The 23,942-nt window shown below is 39.4% G+C and overlaps 1 protein-coding gene across 4 annotated transcripts in view; it reads left to right on the top strand.

Annotated features, from left to right (window-relative positions):
• The window catches only part of ncor1 (nuclear receptor corepressor 1), a 36,064-nt gene extending 12,983 nt beyond the window's left edge, over positions 1 to 23,081 (top strand). The window contains exons 15-45 of one of the 4 annotated variants that reach the window (XM_087808314.1): positions 2,241 to 2,371; positions 2,755 to 3,047; positions 4,985 to 5,050; positions 5,690 to 5,826; positions 5,913 to 6,009; positions 6,591 to 7,026; positions 7,102 to 7,225; positions 7,330 to 7,501; positions 7,752 to 7,921; positions 8,384 to 8,498; positions 8,800 to 8,885; positions 8,975 to 9,140; positions 9,201 to 9,323; positions 9,960 to 10,043; positions 10,120 to 10,370; positions 10,437 to 10,734; positions 11,147 to 11,368; positions 11,841 to 12,041; positions 12,369 to 12,518; positions 13,977 to 14,144; positions 15,254 to 15,395; positions 15,463 to 15,929; positions 15,999 to 16,106; positions 16,905 to 17,053; positions 17,953 to 18,167; positions 18,249 to 18,368; positions 19,041 to 19,186; positions 19,341 to 19,394; positions 19,470 to 19,631; positions 19,690 to 19,866; positions 21,026 to 23,081. In XM_087808314.1, coding sequence (XP_087664440.1) covers positions 2,241 to 2,371; positions 2,755 to 3,047; positions 4,985 to 5,050; positions 5,690 to 5,826; positions 5,913 to 6,009; positions 6,591 to 7,026; positions 7,102 to 7,225; positions 7,330 to 7,501; positions 7,752 to 7,921; positions 8,384 to 8,498; positions 8,800 to 8,885; positions 8,975 to 9,140; positions 9,201 to 9,323; positions 9,960 to 10,043; positions 10,120 to 10,370; positions 10,437 to 10,734; positions 11,147 to 11,368; positions 11,841 to 12,041; positions 12,369 to 12,518; positions 13,977 to 14,144; positions 15,254 to 15,395; positions 15,463 to 15,929; positions 15,999 to 16,106; positions 16,905 to 17,053; positions 17,953 to 18,167; positions 18,249 to 18,368; positions 19,041 to 19,186; positions 19,341 to 19,394; positions 19,470 to 19,631; positions 19,690 to 19,866; positions 21,026 to 21,261 — 5,466 coding nt within the window. In that variant the 3' untranslated portion in view covers positions 21,262 to 23,081. Of the gene's footprint in view, positions 1 to 2,240; positions 2,372 to 2,754; positions 3,048 to 4,984; positions 5,051 to 5,689; positions 5,827 to 5,912; positions 6,010 to 6,590; positions 7,027 to 7,098; positions 7,226 to 7,329; positions 7,502 to 7,751; positions 7,922 to 8,383; positions 8,499 to 8,799; positions 8,886 to 8,974; positions 9,141 to 9,200; positions 9,324 to 9,959; positions 10,044 to 10,119; positions 10,371 to 10,436; positions 10,735 to 11,146; positions 11,369 to 11,840; positions 12,042 to 12,368; positions 12,519 to 13,976; positions 14,145 to 15,253; positions 15,396 to 15,462; positions 15,930 to 15,998; positions 16,107 to 16,904; positions 17,054 to 17,952; positions 18,168 to 18,248; positions 18,369 to 19,040; positions 19,187 to 19,340; positions 19,395 to 19,469; positions 19,632 to 19,689; positions 19,867 to 21,025 lie in introns of all 4 variants that reach the window. The other 3 variants (XM_087808315.1, XM_087808313.1, XM_087808316.1) reach the window with 3 other exon arrangements.
• The last annotated feature ends 861 nt before the right edge of the window (positions 23,082 to 23,942 follow it).

Genomic DNA, 23,942 nt, shown 5'->3' with positions numbered 1-23,942 from the left:
ACCCCTAGTTTGTCTAAAAATGTGCACTTACAAGGTTCAAATCAAATAATAATATAATACACAGCTTTAGATAGTAAATTAAACATGCATGTAGCTGCTAAATAAAGAAAAAAAAATGTGATTATGCATTTTTGTAGTTGGTTAAACTAAGGTTTTTTTCCAAGGCTTTTGAGGGATTTTGGCTGGCTCCTCTTTTCATCAAGGTCTTCTAATCAGGCGTTCCAAACTCTGGCCTGATATCAGAGTTTCCAAATGGTGATGTGTGGGTGGGTGGGGGGGTGCATGCAGCCCTGTCCCCCAGTACAGCGTCAGCTGGCCATGGATCTAGAGTTGTGACCTTTTGCAAATGAGTCGAGTCCTCTGAGTGAAGGGTGAAAACCGATTCACAGTTCTGTGCCAATTGTCTGAGCTGCTTTCTCACGTTGAACTATTGACATGTCTGCCTTTCATTTGTCCACTACGCAGCTAGACAAGGCATCTATCAATAAGTGACTCCTGGCTGGACTCATTACATGCATTTCTGCTGTGTCCGCAAAAAAGGGTGAAGAAATATTGAGGCTGAAAAAAACAATATGAACCGATCACTTCCTTACAGAGGCTAACATTGCAGATTGGTGGTGATTGGCATGTTTTAGCAAAACTTTTGACTACTCTAGAGTTGTCTTTCAAGTCTATTTACATTGTTCTGATTTGATAGAAGGAGCTGTTGTATTTAATGTAGTGTAGCAGGCAGACAGGAGAGTTATTCTGCATTCACGTTTTTAAAGACATGACATTTTTTTGATCTATGAAGTAGTCTTTGGTTGAAAATGTTGTTGTTTTGAATCTGTATCTTGGTTAGTTTCAATGCCTTTAGGTGAAGGACATTTTTAAATGATCGCTGACCAGATAAACATGGGAATCTGGCACCACCTAATGGAATGTTTATAAAGACACAAGCTGAATGAACATCTCTAAATTCATGATTTTATTTGTGAAGATTTATCGTTGTACTCACACACATGCAAATTTAAATAATACAAACACAAAAAGTTATCTTATGAAGCGGGACCTTTGACTGAAGGTGCAAGAACACTATCGTCATATTGTAGTATCTGTACTAGTTGTTTGTACTTTGTTTCATTTGTATTCACTTTATTTGTTCGATAAACAAACATGCTTAAAGTATGTTACGTAAAAAAAAAGAACAAAATGGTTGATGTTATTGTTTACGTGATCAAAAGGCAAAAGCCATTAAAAAAAAAACTTTGGTCCTGCCTAAATCTTGAACCATTGAGTGAGGAACATTCCTCGGCCCCATCTGGTACCAGCATGGGATGTTTGACTTGGCATAGGCAGACTTGTTCCAGCACAGTGCTTTCATGGAACAGGCTGGAGGAAGCTGTGTTCCTGCCAGCCTTCTAGAAAGAATGTTTCTCTGTCTCAGCAGTGTCAGGCTTTTTTAAATGAAATTCCACATTTGAATTGCGTATTCACGCTTAATTTTCTCTGCAATGTGACATTGAATGTTGCCTCATGTTGAGTGCTCATTATTGAAAAACTAGTGTCATTATTACAAATAGTTCTCTTTACTTACTTACTTACTTACATGTTTGTGTGTGTTTACATAATGTTTTCTTTACTAAATCTTCGGATTTTACAACAGTCAGCAGAAAATTATTATATAATGGTACAATTTCAGTGGCTTATTTTGTTAGTTCTGAGGGCTTAACCAGGGATTGCTGACTTTGAAACGCTCTTGAGTCTAGGCCATATGTGTCAAAGTCAAGGCCTGTTGGCCAAATCCCACCGGCCAAGTCATTTCAAACGGCCTGTTAGCGCATTTAATAATGGTTGAGAGCAAACAATAAACTAGACGACCTCCAATAAATATTGAAATATTGACCTAAAAAGACTGCAGCATTGGAGATTCCAGTGGTAAATTGTTTGACTTGCAAAAACTGATCTAGATAGAACAGAATTCAATGAAAGAGGAGAAAACCAAAGTACTCAAACTATAAACACTGAGGCTGTGATTCAGTTTTTGTGTGTTTTCACCACAAACATTGGGATAATTGATACTAAAATGACCCTTTAGCTGGCTGATAATGTACACTGTTTTAGACTTGTATGGCCTTTCAAGCAAGTGATGGTAATTAAAATTATTTGCATTAATTCCATACAACTCCCTTTTGGTCTCTGTCTGGGGTAAACATCCCAGTCCACCACTTAACAACTTTTTTTTTCATGTTTGTCTGAAGCAAATAACACGTCCATCACAAGAAGAAAAGTCGGAGGAAAAAAACGAAGAGGAAAAGTCTGAGAAGTCAGAGAAAAAAGAGGACGAGGAAAAGAAAGACGAGGAGGAAAAAGATGAAAAAGAGGATCCTAGGTAATGCATTTGAAGTTATTGTCATTGTCCTATAGAAGATACTTGAATTGCTTCTCATTTTCTGTGGGTCATGTATACATTAGAAGTTAAAAATGTTTTATTTTTTATTTTCATCAACTGCTTAATAATATGAAACATGTGCATCAGTTCGGTAGAAATTCTCTTTGAAAGACATATTTACTACTATGTTGATTAAATGATAATGAGGTGTTAAAGTACCATTTATTGAAGACATTTTTTTAATATAAGATAAAATAATGTGAGCTTCATATCGATGTTAGCTACATATCAACACGACATAATGTTAAAAATGATTTTACTGAGTCATTACGCACCAGAGATTAAACTCACACCTTACGCCTCATGGTTTGATGTACTCACAGGGACATCGGCAAGGACAAAGACAAATGTGAAGGTGGCGAGGACGAGGACGGAAAGGAGCAAAACGCGCCTCGTGGCAGAAAGACCGCTAACAGCCAGGGCCACAGGAAAGGAAGGATCACCACACGCTCCATGGCCAACGAGGCTGCATCTGTGGTGGCCGAGGACCCACCAAACTCTGTCCCAGAAGCTGTTCCAGAGCCTCCTCAGGCGCAAAAATCGGACATTGTACAGAAATCTGTGAAGGAGCCTGCCAAACCACAGACACCTGTGTCTTCTATAGATGCTTCTAAAGGTACACTTCTGGATAATATTTACTATAAACATGTACAAGCACCTATTTCTCACTCCAGCATTTGAGAAATAATTATTTTCTTTCGGACGATGCCATTTAACGTCAATGCTTGATCATCAGTTTGTTGTTAATGTGCCGAAAAGTGAAATTATACTTAAAGACGTTGCAGTTCTTGTACTAAAAGAGTAAGGAAAAGGGAAATGGTATGATCGGAATGATCTAACTTAGAGGGAGTGTTTTGGTTCTGAAAGCAGAAACTATTTTTTTCAAACTCATGATTTGCTTCTTGCTCTAGTCTCTTGAAAATGAGACATATTCCCAAACTAATTATGAGCCTTATATCCTAGACTAGTGCTGCTGAATAAGTGGGTATAAGGGTCCAAAATTGGGATCTGGGAATGTAGTTGGTGAGTTGAAATGAAATGGAAATTGTTCAATTTGGACCTGGGCATGACTTTGTCCACCAACAGTTAACCCGTTTGGGTTTCTAATCCCTGGAATGACACTTTTTCTTAAGTCTCTGAAAGCCTTGCCCTCTGACAATAAACGTACAGCTTGCAGCATATATCGCGTTATTTCCGGTTTAAACCGCTTTAATATGTTTCGTATTTCTCGGTTTGGAACGAAGCTTGTCATAAGGAGCGATGACGGGTCCTAAAGACAGACTAGTTGTGCACTACTGTGTAAGACCCAAAGACCTTAATATTGATTCCAGAGCAGGAAACTTTAACCTCATTCTGTGACTACATTTCGTTCTTTTTTCTGTGTCTGTTTACTTGCTGTGACCTGCTAGTCTCCACTGATTCTGAGAATTAAATGGGTGGAGGTGTTGCCGGGGTTACTCTCTGTCAGGCTTGGCTTATTGCAATAAGGTCGTTCAAGGTAAAGGATGGCAGGAAGTGTGGTGGGCACCACCGGGTAAATTTTTATCGGTGGGTGTGTGTATCGACAAGAATGATACCTGAACAACTTTAGTACTTGACTCTAGCATTGCAAAATCTACCATGTGACTTTTGACGAAGTCGTAACTGCTGTAATTTGGTTTGAAACCAAAATATGTCCAAACATCAGCTTTAAAATTGGCTAGAGTAGACTGTATCCTCTCATCCTCAGTCATTGCTGGGATCTTACTGGTCCATTGGCATAACACAAAAATAGTTTGTTGTGAATTATTGATTGTAAATAAATAATCGATACAGTATTGTGGAGAAACGTATATGAGATGTATGTGATATAATATATTTAAGTTTATTGATATTGTATTACAATCCTACATTTTCATGGCTTGTACATTAATTACGTCCAGTACAGAGTCGTAGAAGAAAAGTGTATAGAAGAGCCAGTAGATGTTTTTGGAGACATGTTCAATGGAGAATAGAGTCTCAATGGCTTGTTATTTGCATTTATATACGAATGCTTGCACTTCTATAGGCAGAAAATCTATTTTTCTTGGCACTCGTCACACTGACCATTGGCTACTGTATATGTGTGTGTGAGGAGGTGAAGGGGTTAATGGCAACATGCACTGTACAGTAGCCCGGGGTGGGAGTGTATGGGTCTTGGGTTTGACCATGCAATCGCTCTGTGTGTTTGTCTCCATCCAAGGCCGTTTGCCAAAAAGGGAGGCCCACTGTCTGGCCCTACATCAGCAGACTGTGGCCCTCCCCTGCTAGACGGACTAGTAGGAGGGCTTGCTCCGATGGTAGAGGAGAGAGAGGGGGAGTGAGGGAGCAAGAGTCTGAGTGAGGTTGCAGGTCTTGGAGTGTAAACAGATTATTAGATTAGTTGCCATGAGAAGTAGACGAGGAACAAAAAGACAGTCTGTCTGTATCACGCCCTCTTTCATTCTTTTCTCTCTCAGGCTCTAAATCAACCCCTAGTTTATCTCTTTTTTTTCGGTCTCATTTGACCTTCTCTCTCTTTTCCTTGTGATTTAGCTGGTGCTAGCGAAACTGGAGAAACTTCCCGCTGGACCGAGGAAGAGATGGAGGTTGCCAAAAAAGGTATTTTGGGATTATTCTTTCTTACCTTTCATTTATACAACCAACGTGTCTGTTTTTTTATTGTGTCCACGAATGTGTTATTCTTTGTGCCAATGAGTTCCCCATGACCGTGATACAGAGTGTTCCCAACTGTGCCATGTTCTGGAGTTCAACTGCATTGCTCCGCGGGATTCTGAGAAATGATCTTTTGCTGCCATGTATGAAGCAACACGGCTCGTGCTGCAGTTTCCCTCAAACATCCACTTGTTACTCTGACTTAATTTCTACTTCCAAATCCACAGTCGGGTTTATCATTTGCTATCCTAGTATTTTTTAGCCTCAGTTTAGCTAAACGGAGATTTGGAAATAATTGAGGAAAAGAAACCAGCAGGCTAGTCTTTAACAAAACTAATGCTAATCATTCTGTGCATGGTTTGTGGAAAATATCATTGAATGGATGAAACAAATTTACTTTCTATGGAACCATTCTTTGGAAAATCATTACAATTTTATTTGATTCTACATAGTTTTTCTGAGATTTTAATGAGCTATTTTGTGAACTGAGCTAAGAAAGACAACCAGTTCTGGTTGTTGTAAATGTAGAATACCTGTACCACAACACAGAGATACTCTTTAATGCTTGTGCGTTATCTTAAACAGGTTTGGTTGCACATGGGCGAAACTGGACCGCCATCGCCAAAATGGTGGGGACGAAGAGCGAGGCTCAGTGCAAGAACTTTTATTTCAATTATAAAAGACGACACAATCTCGACAACCTACTCCAGCAACACAAACAGGTAAAGTACATCCTCTACTGTCGTGTTTAAACCTGCAAGTAATTCAGGGAAAAAGGTTGACTTTATCCTCTCAACGTGTTCCTCAGGACACACGGCGGGCTCGTGCTGATAGATCTCAGGGTGAAGGACCTGCCACAGCATCCCCTGATGATGACGATGAAGACAATGTAGATGACAGCGATGGTAAGATGCTGGATTCGTGCTGTCGTGTAATCTTTTTGGGTTGTTATAGGTCGAACAGGCTTGTTTTTTGGGTCAATAATTCCCTGTTGAAAAGAGTGTGGTCATCACTGGCTCTAAAATCTTATGACCTCACTGACAAATTGGATTGTACCTGAACAACTATTTGTTTATAGATTTTAAATTCAAATGCTATGTGGTGTGTTTGTAATTCCACGTCATTGTAGTTACACTGATGTGCCACGTGTGGGAGCCAAAAATTACAAAAAATGCTGCTTTCATATAGTCCAGAATATTTGTACTTGATAAAAGAAAACATTGGCTTGGATCCGATATAGATCTACGTTTACTTTATTGATCTCACAAAGGAAATTCACATTTCTAACAGCATTCCTTTTCAAATAGAAATGGTAAGTTTAAAGATATGTTCTTGATAGAATGCAAACATATAACCTTGTGCAATTTAGTAATACAATTTGATTGTAAAAAAAAAAAAAGAAAATGGGGAAACATTTGCCTTGTTTTATTTGCATATTTAAGTTGAAAGTTCTGGTTTATGTATTTCCTGGTTTTATATTGCTCAGGTGGTGAGAACAGCTCTGACACGGAGAGCGCACCCTCGCCCTCTCAAGCCGACTCGTTGAAGTCTGGCGTCCTAAAACGACCAGACGGCGCTGCAGGAGAAGCTCACAGACCAGACTCGGAAAAGGGTCAAGTCAGCAGTGGAAAAGGTCCCGAAGCATCGTACGGGGAACTCCGTGTGAAAGAGGAGAAAAGCCCGGAGAGCGTGACCGGATCTCAGGAAGAAAAGTCCCGGCCGGCTCCATTCACGGATCAAGTTCATCCAAAGACTGAACCTCAGGATTTGGACATGAGGTCCGGGGAAGTTCAAGTCAAGACCGAGCCAGAGGTCAAGGAAAAAGGAGGTCTGGGGGAGAAGCACAGAGAAGCTCATTCAGATGACTCCAGCGCCACCTGCAGTGCTGATGAAGATGTGGAGGCAGACCCTGAGAGACAGAGGTGCTTCACTAACCTTTTTTTTCACAGGAGAAATTGTTCAACTCTACTAAAATGTTTTTTCTTTGTTACTAGTAGAATGTTCTCCATGGACAAGCCTTCGCTGCTCAATCCTCCAGGAACGGTGCTGGTGTCGTCTCCAAAACAATCCCAGTTGAGCATTCAGCAGCTTCACCAGAGAGCTGCGTCAATCCCACCAATGGCAAGTCCAAGTTTGAGGCTCCTTGATGATGTTTTTTCTAGCGAACCAATGACTGTTGCCTTCAGTTTACTATCCAGATTAATGAGATTTATTATCCATCCTAGATTCCCTTTGGACCTGGTGGCGTGCCCATCAGCGGCTACGCCATGTTGCAGCACCAGATCAAAGCCGCACATGCATCTGCACACCTGGAGGAGAAGCAAAGGCAAGATCAGGGAGAGCCAGATCACAGAATGGCCTACAGAACCCGAAGCCCAAATATTATGGACCGAGAGGGTAAGATGGATCAAGATGGCTGAAACTTTTGATTTAAGAATTAAGCTCACTCTTAAAATATAAAAAAAATATTAATTTACTCAAATCTTTCTTAATGGACCTTTTTTAAAAGCGAAATAGTTGCTAAAAATTATTTCTATAACCAAGGACACATGTAAAGTCACATTGGATGCAGTGTGACGCAGTCGGAAACAATGTTTCTTCTTGAAGTGAATATTCATTCATCTGCTTTATTGTGTCTTGCCTTCAGCTGTTCTTCACCACGCTTCCAGCCAACTGGGCCAGAGTATGCAAGATGGAGTCAGAGTGACATTCAGTAGATCCAATCGACCTCCGAACATTCCATCTCCTCCTCCCCTCATTCCAACAAGCAAGCCCAGTGATAAGCCCTCCTTCATTCATGGTGGCTCCATATCCCAGGTAAGGCCCTTCTGTTGCTGCTGGTTGTGTTGGATATTTGAGATTAAAAAAAAGTATATACGAGTTGTCGTGTCATCACAACCCTCGGGTATCGTCTAATGTCAATATCCAGGGAAATATTTAATGTCGGATTATACCATATAAAACATTAAGAAAACTTAACTGAAAGCATTAGAGTTACATTGTTTTGTCGTCATGTAATAATATTGTTTAAAATTAGTTCAAATGACAAAATTCAATATGTCAAGTGACTGTTATGGGTGAATCAAAAACAATTCTTTGCAACCACAACAAAAATAATATTTTTAATAAAAATGTATATCAAATAAAACTAAATGTATTTTGTTATTTAAATGTAAACTTATTTCAAAACTCCCAAGTGAAACAGTATCATGATCTTGGATAAATGTCTGGTGTTGTCGTTTATTTTCCCATTTTAACTTTTATTTGATTTCTTTAAAGGGAACTCCTGGAACATACTTGCCTTCTCACGCTTTATATGGGCCAGAAGGGACTAAGAGCTCAGTGGGCTCCATCTCTCTAGGACTTCCCCGGCAGCAGGATCCTAATAAGCCGGGTAGGGAAGCAGAAAAACTTTATTTTAGTCTCAGTACCTGTCAATCATCAGCCAATCATGAATTTCTCCCACCATAAATTACTCTTAGGGGTTTAGTCATACCATCCAAGAAGCTGATTCAACCAGTGTCTTCTCATTTGAAGAAAATCCCATTTTCTTCTGCCCAATGAAGACTTGCTTTAGCTAAAACTCATCATTTAAGTGTAATGTGTTGCACATAAATCTGGTGTTAACTTTGGAAGTTGATGAACGTCTTAACATACTCAAAATACTTGCCATTTTAACTCTGATTTCCTCCTAGGAGCATCCATGTCATCCATGCAAGATGCTAGAGGAAGTTTATCAAAGGTGGGTGAAGGTCTAGCTTTCCGAGGATCAATCACTCAGGTAATTATTAACGTCTTTAAGCCCGGATGTTCTATACGTTTGTCTTTAAGGCCTTATTTCTTACTGTTCTACACGATTTTCTTGCACAGGGAACCCCGGCACTTACTCAGTCAAGCATCGCAGCAGATCTCCTGAAGGGCACAATCACCAAGCTGGCCACAGAGGAACTGTCGAACTCGGACAAGGCCAGAGAACAGATGGCTAAAGGTCACGTGATCTATGAGGGCAAGAGCGGACACATCCTCTCATATGATGGTAACTAGACAACGTCTATTTAAAAATGAGGATAAATTCTAAGTCCATTGTGCTCATTAGCCATCAAGAACACGAGGGAAAACACCCGCAGCCCCAGAACTGGCCATGAGATGAAACGCAATTACGACATGATAGAAGGACCCATGAGGGGTCACCTCAGCAGAGAAGGAGCACCGTTCGAGGGTAAAAAATATCCCCATGTGTCGAAGAATAATAATGCCATCAGAATATTGAATTGTTGAAATTAACGTTTTAGAAGTTGAAACATTGAATTTCTTTAATTGAAATATATTTAATAATAATTTGATTTGTTTTTTAAAATCATTTAATAAAATAAATTAAATTAAATATAAAAATGTTTGTAAAAAAAGTCGCTTAGGCTATCAATTTCAAAATAGTGAATTTAGAACGGATTTAGAATTTAGTTTCTTTTGGAATTGGAATATTAAAATGTATGATGTATATCTTAAGTAAAATATATTTAAAAGCAATTATTTTATTAAAAGCAAATTCAACCAATAAAAAAAGGACATTTCAACCTTTCACAGGAATTATTAGATTATTTAAAAAAGAAAACAATGACTAAAAAACAACAATATCTCAATAAAGAAATTCAAAGTGTCAACATTTAAAATGTTCTATTCAACTATTCAATATTCTGATGGCACTGATGTACTTTAATATAAATGTCTTCTTTTTTTAGAACCACCACCTGAAACTATTGAACTTGTTTTATTTATTAAAAAAAAGCTTTATCGACTCAATTTTTATGGCGCAAATGATTAAAAGGATTTTTATTTATTTTTGTATTTCTTTCAGGACTTATTAGCAGAGCTTTACCCAGAGAAGGTATGCATGGTGAGTCTAAGGAAAGGCCTTTAATCTCTGGATCTATCATGCAAGGTAAAGGAGTCAATTCTAGTAGCACTATAAACTGCAAGAAAATAAAAATATAACTTTATCTTTTTTCCTCCCTCAGGGACTCCTAGAACTGCAGCAGAGACCTATGAGGATGCTATGAAGTATGGAAAGCAGATAAAGAGAGAGAGCCCCCCTATCCGTTCCTTTGAAGGGGGCATTGGGAAGGGAAAACCCTACGAGGGAGTGAATACAATCAAGGAAACCGGTCGCTCCATTCATGAAATCCCACGACAGGAGCAGCCGGGACAAGACAGCTGCAAAACTCCAGACCTGTCAGACAGGAAGAGTGTAGAGGGACCCATGTCCCAGGTGAGGCGACGGAAAAGCGGTTATGTATTTATTTCTAAAAGTAAATGAATGATCTTTATTTACTAGATGCACTCCTTGAACCAGCCTGCTCTCAAGCACAACGTCAAGTCCCTGATCACCAGTCCCAGTAAACTCCAACATGGCCTCCAGCAGCTCGAGGCCATGGAACGGGCCAAATACGAGGAAATCAAAGCGGTTCGCCATACGGTGGTCAACTCCACCTCTGTGCTCCGCTCCACGCATCAGGAGGCGAACAAGTCCCAGCTCAGCCCAAGCATGTATGAAGACCCCAACGCCCGCAGGACCCCCGTCAATTACAGCACCAACCCTGCATCCAGAGGCTCGCCCATGCTCCGCGGAGAAGGTGTGTTGCTCAAGTGTTGATTATCTTTGAGATTAATATTTTATTAGAGTTGGCATAAACCAGGACATGTGCAGGTGCCTGGTTGTCAAACTTGATCACACAAGGGGCCACATTATTTGGCTGAACAAAATGCTGTTTACTGTTAGAAGTCTCTGTATATTTGTTGACGTCTCTGTTTCTTATGTTTTCTTAAACACTGTATGAATCACAATATCTTTATAAGAATTAATCTACTTTGATTTAATACCATCCATTTAGCAGGCCACATAAATTGATGTGGTGAGCTTGATTTGGCCCCCCAAGCGGCAAGTTTGACAGACATGAATTAGACTATCATGTCATTTTTAACTGCAACAGTAACCGCTGCTCAATGGTTGGCTTTGACATAACATGGCTTCTATTTTTCCTAAAGGTGGAATGAACTCGTCCAAGTCTGCAGCCCATGAAAGAAAGAACGCCATGACCCCGAATCAGAGGGAAAGCATCACATCCAAGTCCCCCGTGACAGACCCCGTTACGTCTCACAGCCCTTTCGACCCCCATCATCAGCAACTTATTCACGGGGACATGTACAGAGCCCACCTGCCTCCACGCCTTGACCCCACACTTGCCTTCCACAGAGTGATGGACCCTGGTACTTTATTTCATATTTATTCAACTTGGAATTGTATTTTATTCTTCTAGATGAGGGGTCTCAACCTCCATTACATAAGGGGTCCAAACCTTTTTAATCAGCGAACAAACAAAATAATTTACCTTTTAAGGCTCAAATGCTTTTAATTATATCTGTGTATTACCTTCTTCACCAAACAAATTAATTTAACTTTATTTTTACTTGTACTTTTAACATCTATCATCTCTGCCCATTATTTTATCTTGAAGACTAACATTCATAGAAATGTTTCGGGGTTTAACACATGAGTCATGGACCCATAAAAGCTATAAAATGTTTGGCTATAAATATATATTTAAATCATTTTGATGTCTGAAAAGGTTTTGTGTTACAGCTTAATTTGCTTTAAAAAAAAAAAAAAGCACTTAGTTTTAAAATGTAAATAGTTCACTTTATGTCTATTTTAAGTTTTTTCTTTCGTCCTCTCTTTCAGCGTTCATGTTCCCCAGGCAGCCGTCCCCGACCGGTTACCCCAACACCTACCAGCTGTACACCATGGAGAACACACGGCAGACCATCCTCAACGATTACATCACTTCACAGCAGATGCAAGTCATCCCTCGCCCAGACTTGGTACGGGGTCTGTCACCGAGGGAACAACAAGTCCAACTTCCTTACGTGCCCGGTGCCCGAGGTGAGCTTCAACCTGGTGCTGGTGGGTTACCTGCTGCGCGGCTGTGGTCAGCAGAGTGTTTGTTTATGATGTAGTGGCTACCTTTTTCCAGACGCCCAGAAGCAAATGACCTTGACAAATTTTCAACAATTTCTTCTCCGGCTGTAATTTAATTGGGCACTTTTCAATTTTATAGTCGGTAATGGTGTTTTATCTTCCATTTGCTAAGTGGTTGCCTCTTTGAAGTTGACCACTAATCCAGCTAAGTGTATATGATGTTCACACGTTGAGAAATTCTTGGATCACTTTTGTTGTTTACCATCGGCCCTTTGCTTCTGTCTGTAAAAGGGATTATAGATCTAGCCCAGATGCCTCCAACTATCCTGTTGCCTCACCCTGGGGGTCCAGGTACCCCCACTTTGGAGCGCATCGCCTACCTCCCTGGAGCTCAGCCCCCTTTTCATACTAGGGCTTTCAACCCAACCTCCATATCACCAGGTGAGGCCCCCCCCCCCCTCCCACATCCTTTCCTGTTCCCTTATCCTGTCGGCCCGATCTCCAGCGCCCCCTGGGTACCAGTATCACACAGCTGTGTGTAATAGGGATGTGTATTGTGGCAAAATGTGGTGATACAATACATATCACGATATATATTGTGATACTGCTTTTAACAAGGATATATTTGTAGTATTGTCGAGTACTTTGGTGTTGCAGACCACATGACTCTTGACGAAGTCGTTTGAAACCAAAATGCATCAAAACATTTTCTTTAAAATCTACTGGAGTCGACTGTATCCTCTTGTCCTCAGACATTGCTGCCATTTATTTGTTCCTTATTGCTGCAGAGGACGAGAGAATGTAATGACAGCAGGAAGTTTAATTGCAAAACAAAAATTAACAAACACTAAGTATTTGAAAGTTAACTGTGAATAAAATAAAAATGGGGAAAACATATTTTATGCAAACTTTATTGCAATGTAAACCATAAAACATCTATTATAAGATAAAATATGATTTGAAAGCAAAAATAAATAAATGAAATCGGAACTGTGCTGTAGAATAATAATACAATGTAGTGTGTATCGATTTGACCTCTAAGTCATCAAAGGCTCATCCTGTCACGTGATGAGACGCATTTTATTCTATCATTAACTCTGTTCTTTTTTCACCTAAAAAATGGTTATTTAATTAATGAAAGGCCGACAACATTTGCAAAGTATCTATCAACTATGTATAAAGTTCCAACCAGACATCGGAAAGGAAATTAAAGTGACTTTTATATTGCATTGTTGTCGGTACTTGGGTCAAGTGTTGACAGAATTTAATCATGTACTAGGATTTCCTTGTGAAACCCTCTCTGGTGATGGGGAAGAAATGTTTTGTTTAATGTCAAAGGTGAAAAGCAGAACTGATCCGATAAAAGAAAGGCGACAATACAATCTCTTTAATATGTCAAACCCTGAAGCAGCAGATGATCACACCTGACTGAGTTTCAAGAGAAAGAATTTGGGGCTAGTGACATGATTTCATGAATATAACCGTCTACGTTTCAAGGTTTCAGGCCAGCTGTGTAATGCAGGGTTCTCTCTTGAAAACATTCTTTGTAGTAATAAACAGAGGGCCATTGTTAACGGTCTACTTGAGTGGCCTCAACAGTCAGCAGATCCAATAAATAAACTTTCAGATGTGGTGGAACATTGGATTTGTATCATGGATGTTGACAAATGTGCATCTAAAATCATAACTATCTTTGTCGTGTCAAGATGGACCAAAACCTCAATGGTATCACAAAGTTGAGAAAGTTCGACAAAACAGGGTTTAACATGGTCCTAACAACGTGTATCTCATCTTAATTTTGAAACATGAATAAAATAAAATGTTTTATTTAATGAAATAACTTGTAAAGCACTTGTATTTCCAACACTGTTGTGTAACGGTCATGGACGGTGTTCTCAGGTCATCAGGCTCACCTCGCCGCGGCTGCTGCTGCCAGTGCGGAGCGCGAGCGCGACAGAGAGAAGCAGGAGAAAGAGAGGGAGAAGGAGATGCGAGATAGAGAGCGGGAGCGAGACCGAGAAATGAGGGAAAGAGACCGAGAGCGAACCAACGAATACATCCGTGCTGGTGAGTTTTTTCCTGTAACGTATGATTCAAAATCTAGTGTCACCTCAACTCGATTTCAATTCCCAAATATATCATTAAGCACTAAGATGGAATAAAAAACTTTAACATCAATGTTTCATTATGCTCTTAACTGTGTAAATGTAATTAAGAAACATTAATACATAGGTTCTAAAATTTTGACACTTAATAGAAGAAGGTGTCCTCAATACAATTCAGTTAATTCAATGCAGAGAAGCAGAATGAGTGCACGAATGCTCCTACCCAGGTGCAAAACAAATAGACTCAGGGACTCATTCATTCCTCGGGCTATTAAATTGCACAATTCTGAGTTCGGGGGCAGGAGTGGAGTGAGAGTATCTGGATGTTCTGTTCTATGTTAGTCTTTATATCCTTTGTCTTTGTTGTTTTCTTTGACCTATGTTCTTTGTCTTTATCTTTAGACTTAGATTGTGTCATCTTGTTCTTTCTCTTTATGTTCTTCTTCTTATTTTATTTTTTATTGTTTATGAAAAATTGCTGGCTATTGGAAAAAAACAATTTCCCGAAGGAGACCTCCTGAGGGATCAATAAAGTTTTACCTTACCTTATCTTAATACAATGATGCATTCTCTAAATTTCAGAAGAAAAAAATGACATGCACGGGCCATACTTGTCTTTAAACCACAGATGGATAGATGTAGTGAAATAGAAATTTGATGATCCCTTGGGAGAATTTCTTTTGGGAACTTAGGGTTCCAGTCACTACATATCAGCGGATAGAAGATCAACGTGCACACAGTTTAATAAATACAATAAAAAAGAAATCAAATAATATAATAAAAAAGTGTCCGTGAAGTAACGTATATAAACATCAAGCCTTTTTTTTTTTAAAGTTTCCCCTGCATGTTTAAGCCACTAAATTAGCCTTTTCTAATCGGTTGAAAAAGCCTATGAAGTACTTTGAGCGACAAAAAAATAGAAACCAAGAAACTGTGTCCTTGAGTCACATGACCGTGTGGAAAAGTAGAAAAGGTAATGACCCTTCAGAGAGCCCTGAACATGGCTTAATTGTTCATGAATCTTCTTTTGGCATAAACAAACATTGCTTTCTTTGTTTCCGTGTGAACCAGGTGCTGCAGAGCAACAGGGTCGACCAGGTAGTCAAGGTTACATGCATTCTCCGTCTCCTTCCCATCGGACGCAGGAAGTGGTGACCCAGCAGCAGCAGCGACCGAGCATCTTTCAGGGCAAAAGTGTCATCACGTCTCTAATGTAGGTCAAGCTTAGTCATTTACAGAAAGTTTATTGGTGCTTATAACTTTTTTTCTTCTTTCTTCAGCCCTCATACTGCGGCAACCACAGCCGCATCCCAGAGCAACTCTCGCTACAACACGGCCGCAGACGCTCTGGCGGCTCTCGTAGATGCTGCAGCCTCCGCCCCGCAGATGGATGTGACCAAGGTCAAAGAAAACAAACACGATGACGATGTACCCGTCCAGCGGCGGGCAGCCAGTCACTCTGAGGCGCAGCAGCAGCAGCAGGAGGTGGACAGGCAGTCCATGCACTTACCCTACAGTGCCATATCGCTGCCGGGGGGCAAATCTCATCAAGGGTACGCCGAGGGCATGGGCGGCAAAGACAAGGGACCTCAAACCTCCAAGTCTCGTATCGAAGAAGAGCTGCGAACTCGCGGGAAGACGACAATCACGGCCGCCAACTTCATCGACGTCATCATCACGCGGCAGATCGCACCCGAGAAGGACTCGCGAGAACGAGGTTCTCAGGGCTCAGACTCCTCCAGCAACAGTGAGTGTGTTTGCGTAAACACATTTTTGGAGGTTACATTGTGACTCACTTTTTATAAATGTCTTCCAGTACCATCCAATCGATATGAGAGTGCTGGTGGGGAAGCAATTGAAGTCATAAGTCCTGCCAGTTCTCCTGTCCAACAACAAGACAAACCAGACGACAATCAACAACAAGGTTTTTATTTAATCCCATCATGTCGAGTTTTGCGCTACTATGTTTTTTTTTTTTACTATTATTAGCATAACATCCCAAAGTTGTTTTTTAATCGAATACACATTTAATTTTTCTGTTTTTGTTCGACACAATCCCTTTCCTCAAAATGGAAAAAAAAACAGAAGTAGAAGGAAAAAACACTGAACCATAAAATATCTTTTAGTCACAGACTCTTGCAATAATCCATTCCTGAGCAATAATTCTGTAGCATAATGCACTTTTTCCCTGTAACTTCATACCACTTAAATTATCGTATTGTTGGTCAGTGTGTCGGTGATGCATGTAGTTGATGGTATTCTTACTTTCACTCTTCTCCCATGTCTCTTTTACTGGGTACTGGCTCCGTTTCTGTCCCCATTAAATGTTTTTTCTACTGCACAAGTGAATTTCCCCCACTGTGGGATCAATAAAGTCTAATCTAATCTAATACAATACTGGGATTTGGAAAAACAATTAATTCAAATTAAAAATAATTAAATCATAAAGAATGAAACGATAGATACGATAGTAACTTGACACACAGTAATGACATAAGCAGTTATAACAATATTCATATTGATATAGAAGATATCGTTGCTAGTTTTCTCCAAAAATAATAATCTTGGCTTCCATATCATATAAAAAAGTGCTTGTGTCAGGGTTAGGGTTCTCTTGTGGCATTATTGAGTTTTCTCTAAATAGATTTCTGATTTCCTATCTTATTAACAAATCAACGATTGGGATCGTAAATGATGATTATTGTGTTGTTTCTGTGTCCAGCTGGTGTGCGAGCCTACGACATGAGTCGTTACCGGTCAGCAGTAGAGACGCCACACACCACCTCCCAGCCGACACCCACGTCCCAAGCCGACGCTTACGCCCCGCCACCCAAGACACACAGGGTCATGACCTTGGCAGACCATATATCGGTAAGAAATATTCAAATCGGGTTTTAAGAACTGTTGAAAGTTTATTAGTATCGAAGAGTATCAGTGACATCTGTTTATTTAATGGTTGAATTGATCATTTTAAATGATGAAAGTGAATCATTTTATTTAATCATTTCTATATTAAACGGTTGATAATTCAATTATTTGTATGTCTTCCAGGTTTGTTTTATTTTTTAAATAATTTAATAAAAAATGTAATATTAACAAGTCTAATGGATTTTTGTTACACTTGGTTAAATAAGGTAAGGTAAGGTAAAACTTTTATTGTTTAAAAAATTAAATTTAAATTAAATTTAAATTTAAATTAAAAATTAAAAATATTGTTTGAAATATTCTAATTCCAAGAATTCTAAATATTTCTTAATTCATAGCCTTCCAAATTCAATTTAAACATTTTGGTAAAACGGTTCCATTAAAAAATACAGAACAAGTACAGAGCTACTTGGTTGGACTTTTAGCCAATCATGGGACACACAGTAGATCATGTGACGAAGTCGACGGACACAGTCAAGTTGCTCCGTACTCTTGGTATCATCCGAGGGCACTGAGCATATATTGGTATAATGTGAGCCACATTATACCAATATTTTATAATGAATTTAAAAGACTACAAATAAAAACATATTTTATTTAGTTTTTTTTGTAATTAGTATATCAAACTATTAACATCAAATAAATAATAATCATTCTTTGTAAAATATTCCAACTATTAAATTCAATTATTCAGAAAAATAATTAAATGGCAAAAAAATAATTAAAATTTCTACATTTGGAATTTTAAATTCAACCCTTCAACATTCTGATGGCACTGATATATGTCCAAACTCGTGTCTCGCTCTGTGATACGTGACTTAAAAACCTCTTCTTTGACTCCTCAGCAAATCATAACGCAAGACTTCGCCCGCAATCAAGACCCTCCTCCGGTCTCTTCGGCTTCCTCCATATTCCAAAGCGTGGCACCCTCGGTGTCGTCTTCAGGTCGACCCAAGATGTCCAACCGCTACAGTCCGGAGAACCAGGTCCACCCTCCGCATCAGCACAGACCATCCAGCAGAGTTTCACCGGAAAATGCCCCCGACAAACCCAGATCCAGGTGAGCGCGTCAGCCGCTTGAAGGTGTTTAAAAGTCTCTACAATTCTATATTAATGTTCCCTTTTTCACAAAACCGTTCAGACCCGGGAAGTCTCCAGAGCGGCGGCCGATGGAGAACTACGAACCCATCTCTCCTCCACAGAGCTACCAAGGCATGGAGAAGCAAGACGGCGGACCTTCAACACAAAACTCTGAAATGAGGTGATTTCTTGTTCATTCTTCATTGAATAAGTGATGCACGACCCGGTGTTATATTAAAGGGAATGGATCCTCAAAAGGAATTATATTCAAGAATCTCAAAACGAGGCCTTAATTGGAATTAAAATGTCTGATCCCTTGTGTTGTCATTGGGTCAAGGTTGCCTGAGAAGAAATGTGTTTGTGGTATCCCTCGTGTTACCACTGGGTCACCTTGACCCTGAGATAACATAAGGGTCAAACACATTTTCGAAAGTCTTAAGATGAGAACAAAAAAGTAAGATTGTATGTTTGTTTCATACCTCAAAATATCTGGTAACATTTATTTATTTTTATTAATTAAGTGGTTGCAATGGGTATGAAATACTATCAACTTTTTTTAAAATCAGCTTGACAGGAGTCCAAAGGTTTGGACTAAAAACTCATATTCATTCAATGTTAAAATAAACATTTGGGTTGTAATCTCTCTAAAACTCTCTTTTTTTTTGTTGATGATGGAGTTGGTCTTGAATTTAATTTGAAATTCAATTTAAAAAATCTTTTAAAACGTGTTGAATTCAACTTGCCTTAAGCTGTTGGATCAGGTGGATTAAAACATGTTTATTCATAGACGGAAGCACTTTAAGTAAATTAAGGAAATGTTTCTGAACGAGTGTTTTTGATTGGTCCTCTCCAGGGTGGACTCTCGGTCGCCCGGAAGTGTCGCTTACCTGCCCGCCTTCTTCACTAAACTGGAGAGCACTTCTCCTATGGTGAAATCCAAGAAGCAGGAGATCTTTCGTAAGTTGAAAACCACTTCTGGTGTCGGGGATTCTGATGTTGGTAAGTGGGTCCTTTCGGTCTTTCCTCTCAAACTGTTGATTTCTTTTTTTTTACGTAACTTGTTTTCTTCCTGCCGTCTGTGTGTGTTGTGTTAACGAGTCGTTCAGGTGATTAAAACTATCATATTTGTAATTTGCAACAATCATTTTTGCAGGTAATGCACAACCAGGGACAGAAATTTTCAATCTACCAGCTGTGACCACCTCGAGTAAGTGAAGGACATACAGGTCGTAGCAAAGAACACATTTTCTAATTGAATGTTTTGTGATTTTTTTATTTTTAGGTAGCATCAATCCTAGAAATCACTCCTTCGGTGACCCAGCTAGTAACCTGGGCTTGGAGGACATCATCCGCAAGGCCCTGATGGGCAACCTGGAGGAGAGGCAGGAGGAGCATCAAGGGGGCAGCGACGGTCGCCACGAGTCCAACCGATCGCCAGGCATCGGTAAAACATTTAGACTCGTCTCAGCGTTTACAGCTCATTCACTCTGTTCTTTCTACAGCCAAGCAGAAGCAGAGCAAAGCCAGCAGTCGCAAGACCAAGTCTCCCAACGTGGCTCAGGCGTACGCCTCAGCAGACCGGCCGTCGTCGGTGTCGTCCGTCCACTCGGACGGAGACTATCACAGACAAGCGCAGGCTCAGGCGCAGTGGAGCTGGGACGAACGACCGTCGTCAGCAGGTGATTGTTGTCGTCGTCTGCTGCTGCTTAGAAGTGTGTTCACAACAAACACAACTTTGTTTTGGGTTCGTCAGTATTTTCCGGACTATAAGTCGCTCTGGAGTACAAGTAGCACCAGCCATAAAATGCGTAATAAAGAAGGAAAAAACATATAAAAGTCGCACTGGAGTATAAGTCGCATTTTGGGGGGAAATTTATTTGATAAAATCCAACACCAAGAACAGACATGTCATCTTGAAAGACAATTTAAAATAAAAATAGAATAGAGACAACAACAGGCTGAATAATTGTACGGTATGTTACGTTACACGACACAACTGAGAACGTGCCTGGTATGTTAACGTAACATATTAAGAGTTATTCAGATAACTACAGCATAAATAACATGCTAAGAAGTTTACCAAACCATCCGTGTAAATCCAAATAACTAAAATCCAATGAAATCTTCATCCTCGGCGTCACTTCTAAACAACTAACTAACTCCGGAGGTAGAAGATGCGGCGCTTCCTCTTCTACGTCGAAACTATCAACACAGGCCTAGAGCGCCCTCTTGCGGTTTAGTGTGAAAATAACATGTGAAATGATATACTGGTAATAATGTGTTAATAATTTCACACATAAGTCGCTCCAGAGTATAAGGCCAAACTTTTAAAAAAAAAACTGCGACTTATAGTCCGGAAAATACGGTACGTCCTGTCCGTGTCTGGTGGCGGCAACGGAGAGTAAAAATTGAGGATTGGTGAAATATGATCGTTTACAGAAGTTTGACTTTTTTTGAAATACAACCAAATACCTTCTTTTTTTTTTTTTTGCACATTCTCTCTCGCTGGTGGTGCGTTGGAGGCGACTGTATCCTCTCGCCCTCAGTAATCGGCAGGATCTCACCGGATTTCATTGTTCCTTTGCAAAGGACGTATTGGATTGGATTGCAACTCGAAAATTAACAAACGCTGTGGATATTTGCACGTTAATTGAAAATGAATTTTTTTTTTTAATCACACTTTCTTCACATATAAACCATAAAAGAACTATAAATGATTCGACGATGCTGTTATATATGGATACAAAATCATTCAAGTATTGCGATATATTGATGCTTCATTCTCTCACACCGCTAACCAGAATTAATGTTTCATGTCCTTTTTATTCTTCCCATCAGGCTCCATGCAGTTTCCCTACAACCCTCTGACCATGCGAATATTAAGCGGCACACCTCCCACCTCCATGGCGTCACCCTCCATACAGCAGCAGCAGCAGCAGCAGCAGCAGCAGCAGCAGCTGCAGCAGCAACAGCAACAGGGGCCCCAACAGGCAGCCGGAGCCCCTGGACAGCAGCGCGTGTGGCAGTCGCTGCTGTCAGAGCAGTACGAGACACTGTCGGACAGCGACGACTGAAGATCCGTAACCAGGAAGAAGAAGTCGAAGCCTGCAGCTGGATCACCGTCTCCCCCCCAAGAAGAGTCTTTGCTCAGGGGCCAGTTGATCAAGGAAATGGGTGGTGTTTTATTTTTTTAATGGTGCTATGGGCACCCCCTGACTTGTCACACGAGCGTCAGTCTGAGGCCGGGCTGTCCGACGAGTGTTGGAAACTGAAGCAGAAAACTAAGAGCCTGTGAAAAGGGGAGAACGTGTGGAAAAAAAATGTAATAAAGTTACAGAAGTGTAAAAAGATGACAAATTTTTTAGAAATTTGTTGGGTTTTTGTGTAAAGATTATACCGTGTCTTTAAGAAAATCATTTTATGTAAATAGGGTAACCTTTTGCAGTGTTTTCTTAACTTGATTATTTCTTATTTTATTGACGCTTTTTAAAACGATCCACTTTAAGCAGGAAGAGATTGTGTGTGTGTGTGTGACCTTTGAACTTCTTCCAGCCTTCTGCGTGCGCCACCCTTACTTGACATCAACGCTGCCTCTGTCCTCCACCTGTCACTCACCACAACATCATCGCACAGTCGACAATAACCACATTATTTCAGCATTAAAAAGAAAAAAAAAAGCAAAAATTCCACCACTATGGACCAGGGCTGGTCTCGCAGGGTAGTGGGTGAAAAATCACTTATTGACAGAAAACACTGTTGTGATGTCGTGAAGGTTGAAAGGTCAGAACCGATGACTACTCCTGGACCGACTTACCAGTTTCAGAAAGTGAGCCATTTTTTTTTTTTTTTTTTTTACCACACAGGCTGACACGCCTCGTCACATGTAGCCATCTCTGTCGTTCGTGTCCAACCAGATTAATGTGCGCTGCAATGTTGTCATGGTGACGAAGAAGAAAAAAAGAAAATCAGCACGTCAGGAAAAATGTTTTGTGATGTTTTTCTTTTTTTTTTAGCCATGCCTTGTGACTCGCGTGAAAAGGCAGCTTTAACTCATTTTCTCAGAGATATACTTTTGGTGTTTGATGTGCGTATTTGTTTCCCATCTTTTTTTTTTTTTTAATTTAATTTTCTTTTATACTTCCCTGAATATTAAATAAATTCCCTGTGACATCCTGGACGACCTCACCAAACAAAGAATGGTCTGCACCATTTTTGCACTTTTTTTTTTTTTTTTTTTTTTGCTTTGTGACTCGTAACGTGTGATCAGAAGCATACTACCTGCTGTGTAACTTATTTAGGAGTATTCAGTGATGTGCTTCAACATTTCTCACCAACAACAGAAGTGATGGTACCGTTCAATATTTAGGGGATTTTTCTTTTCTATTCTCAACCGTATAATCTTTGCTTTCAATATACCGATAAACAGGCAAGTCGCTCTCTAAACATTTTTTAAGAACTTTTTCCAAATCATTAAAGGAAGTTAAGTTCTTTTTAGACATGTTTCTTTTTTTTTCTTTCTTGTATATTTTTTTCTTTGCTCTTCATTTGTCGTCATCCATCTTTAAATAATCTCTTGTCATTTTTCTAACATGTCATTTTCCCTGTGCCCCAAATTATGAAAGGGGGAGGTTGATTTGTTTACAAAGGCAATGACAACAAACGTTTACAAACTCAAACCCCTGACATGAAGCTGATAAGAAATTGGAAAATCTTTTTGGACCTTTTTTTTTTCTTTATTGTTTTTTTTTTGTTGTCCTCCTTTGGAACTGAGACTTGAAAACGCTTGTATACTATGATATTGACTTGCCATGTATGTATCGCACAATGTCTCTTGGTTAGGATATTACAGGAGTTCAGACCAATCAAATAAAGTGGATCGGTTTTAAACCACTGACACGAGTTCATGTTTTTTCTTTTTAAATATCTGCTTTCATGATTGTTTTGATTTAGTTTTTTCGTAGACCTTTAGTCGGATAGTTTACCGCACGATCAGGACCATCAGTGGCTCAGACAGGATCAAAGCATAAGTAAATAAGAACAATTTGTCACCATAACACTGACACGAAAGCACCAGATACTCCACTTTTATTTCCATCTGGTCTACAATTTACTAATGTCACTTAATAAGACTTACTTTTCCTCATTTATTGCAATAAAAAAAAAGAATTTATCACCGAAAAAATGAAGATGATAATAAAAAATAAAAAAAACATGATGTGAATGCGAATATTAACATTTAAAAGACCTATATAGTTTATGTAGTTTATTGTTGTTGCAGTTTGTGGTATCCAAAACTAGAAGGTCACATGAAAAAAGATAATAGTCTACATTTATTTTCAAATGAATCGTCTTAAGTCGTTTATTGTTCTCCGATTTAGGAAAATTTAAAGTTCAGAAAAATGTAAAATATACAGTACATCTTAAAAATAAAAGATAATTAATAAAACACTGATGAATATAAATACAACCTATGGAAATCTCATTTTAGATAATTAGAACAAAATGTATTTTATCCATTATACACATAATCTGAGAATTTCTTTGGCTTTATTCGTATAACTTATAATTATTATTAGATTGAGGGATACCCAGTATTTTTTTGATCTTAAGTTTTAACAAAACAATTGGAATATTCTTGTAGTGATACTAGTTTCCTAATGTGCTTGTTGCTACTCATTCAATTATGTGAATCGCATTTCTTTATTTTTGTCACTCTCGATTTGCCATACAAACATGGCGAGCCGATGCTGCAGGC

Source organism: Callionymus lyra, chromosome 14, assembly GCF_982586985.1.
Source record: "Callionymus lyra chromosome 14, fCalLyr1.hap1.1, whole genome shotgun sequence".
Classification (NCBI taxonomy): domain Eukaryota; kingdom Metazoa; phylum Chordata; class Actinopteri; order Syngnathiformes; family Callionymidae; genus Callionymus; species Callionymus lyra.
Note: the sequence above shows the minus strand (reverse complement) of the source record. Positions and strands in the feature narration are given on the sequence as shown.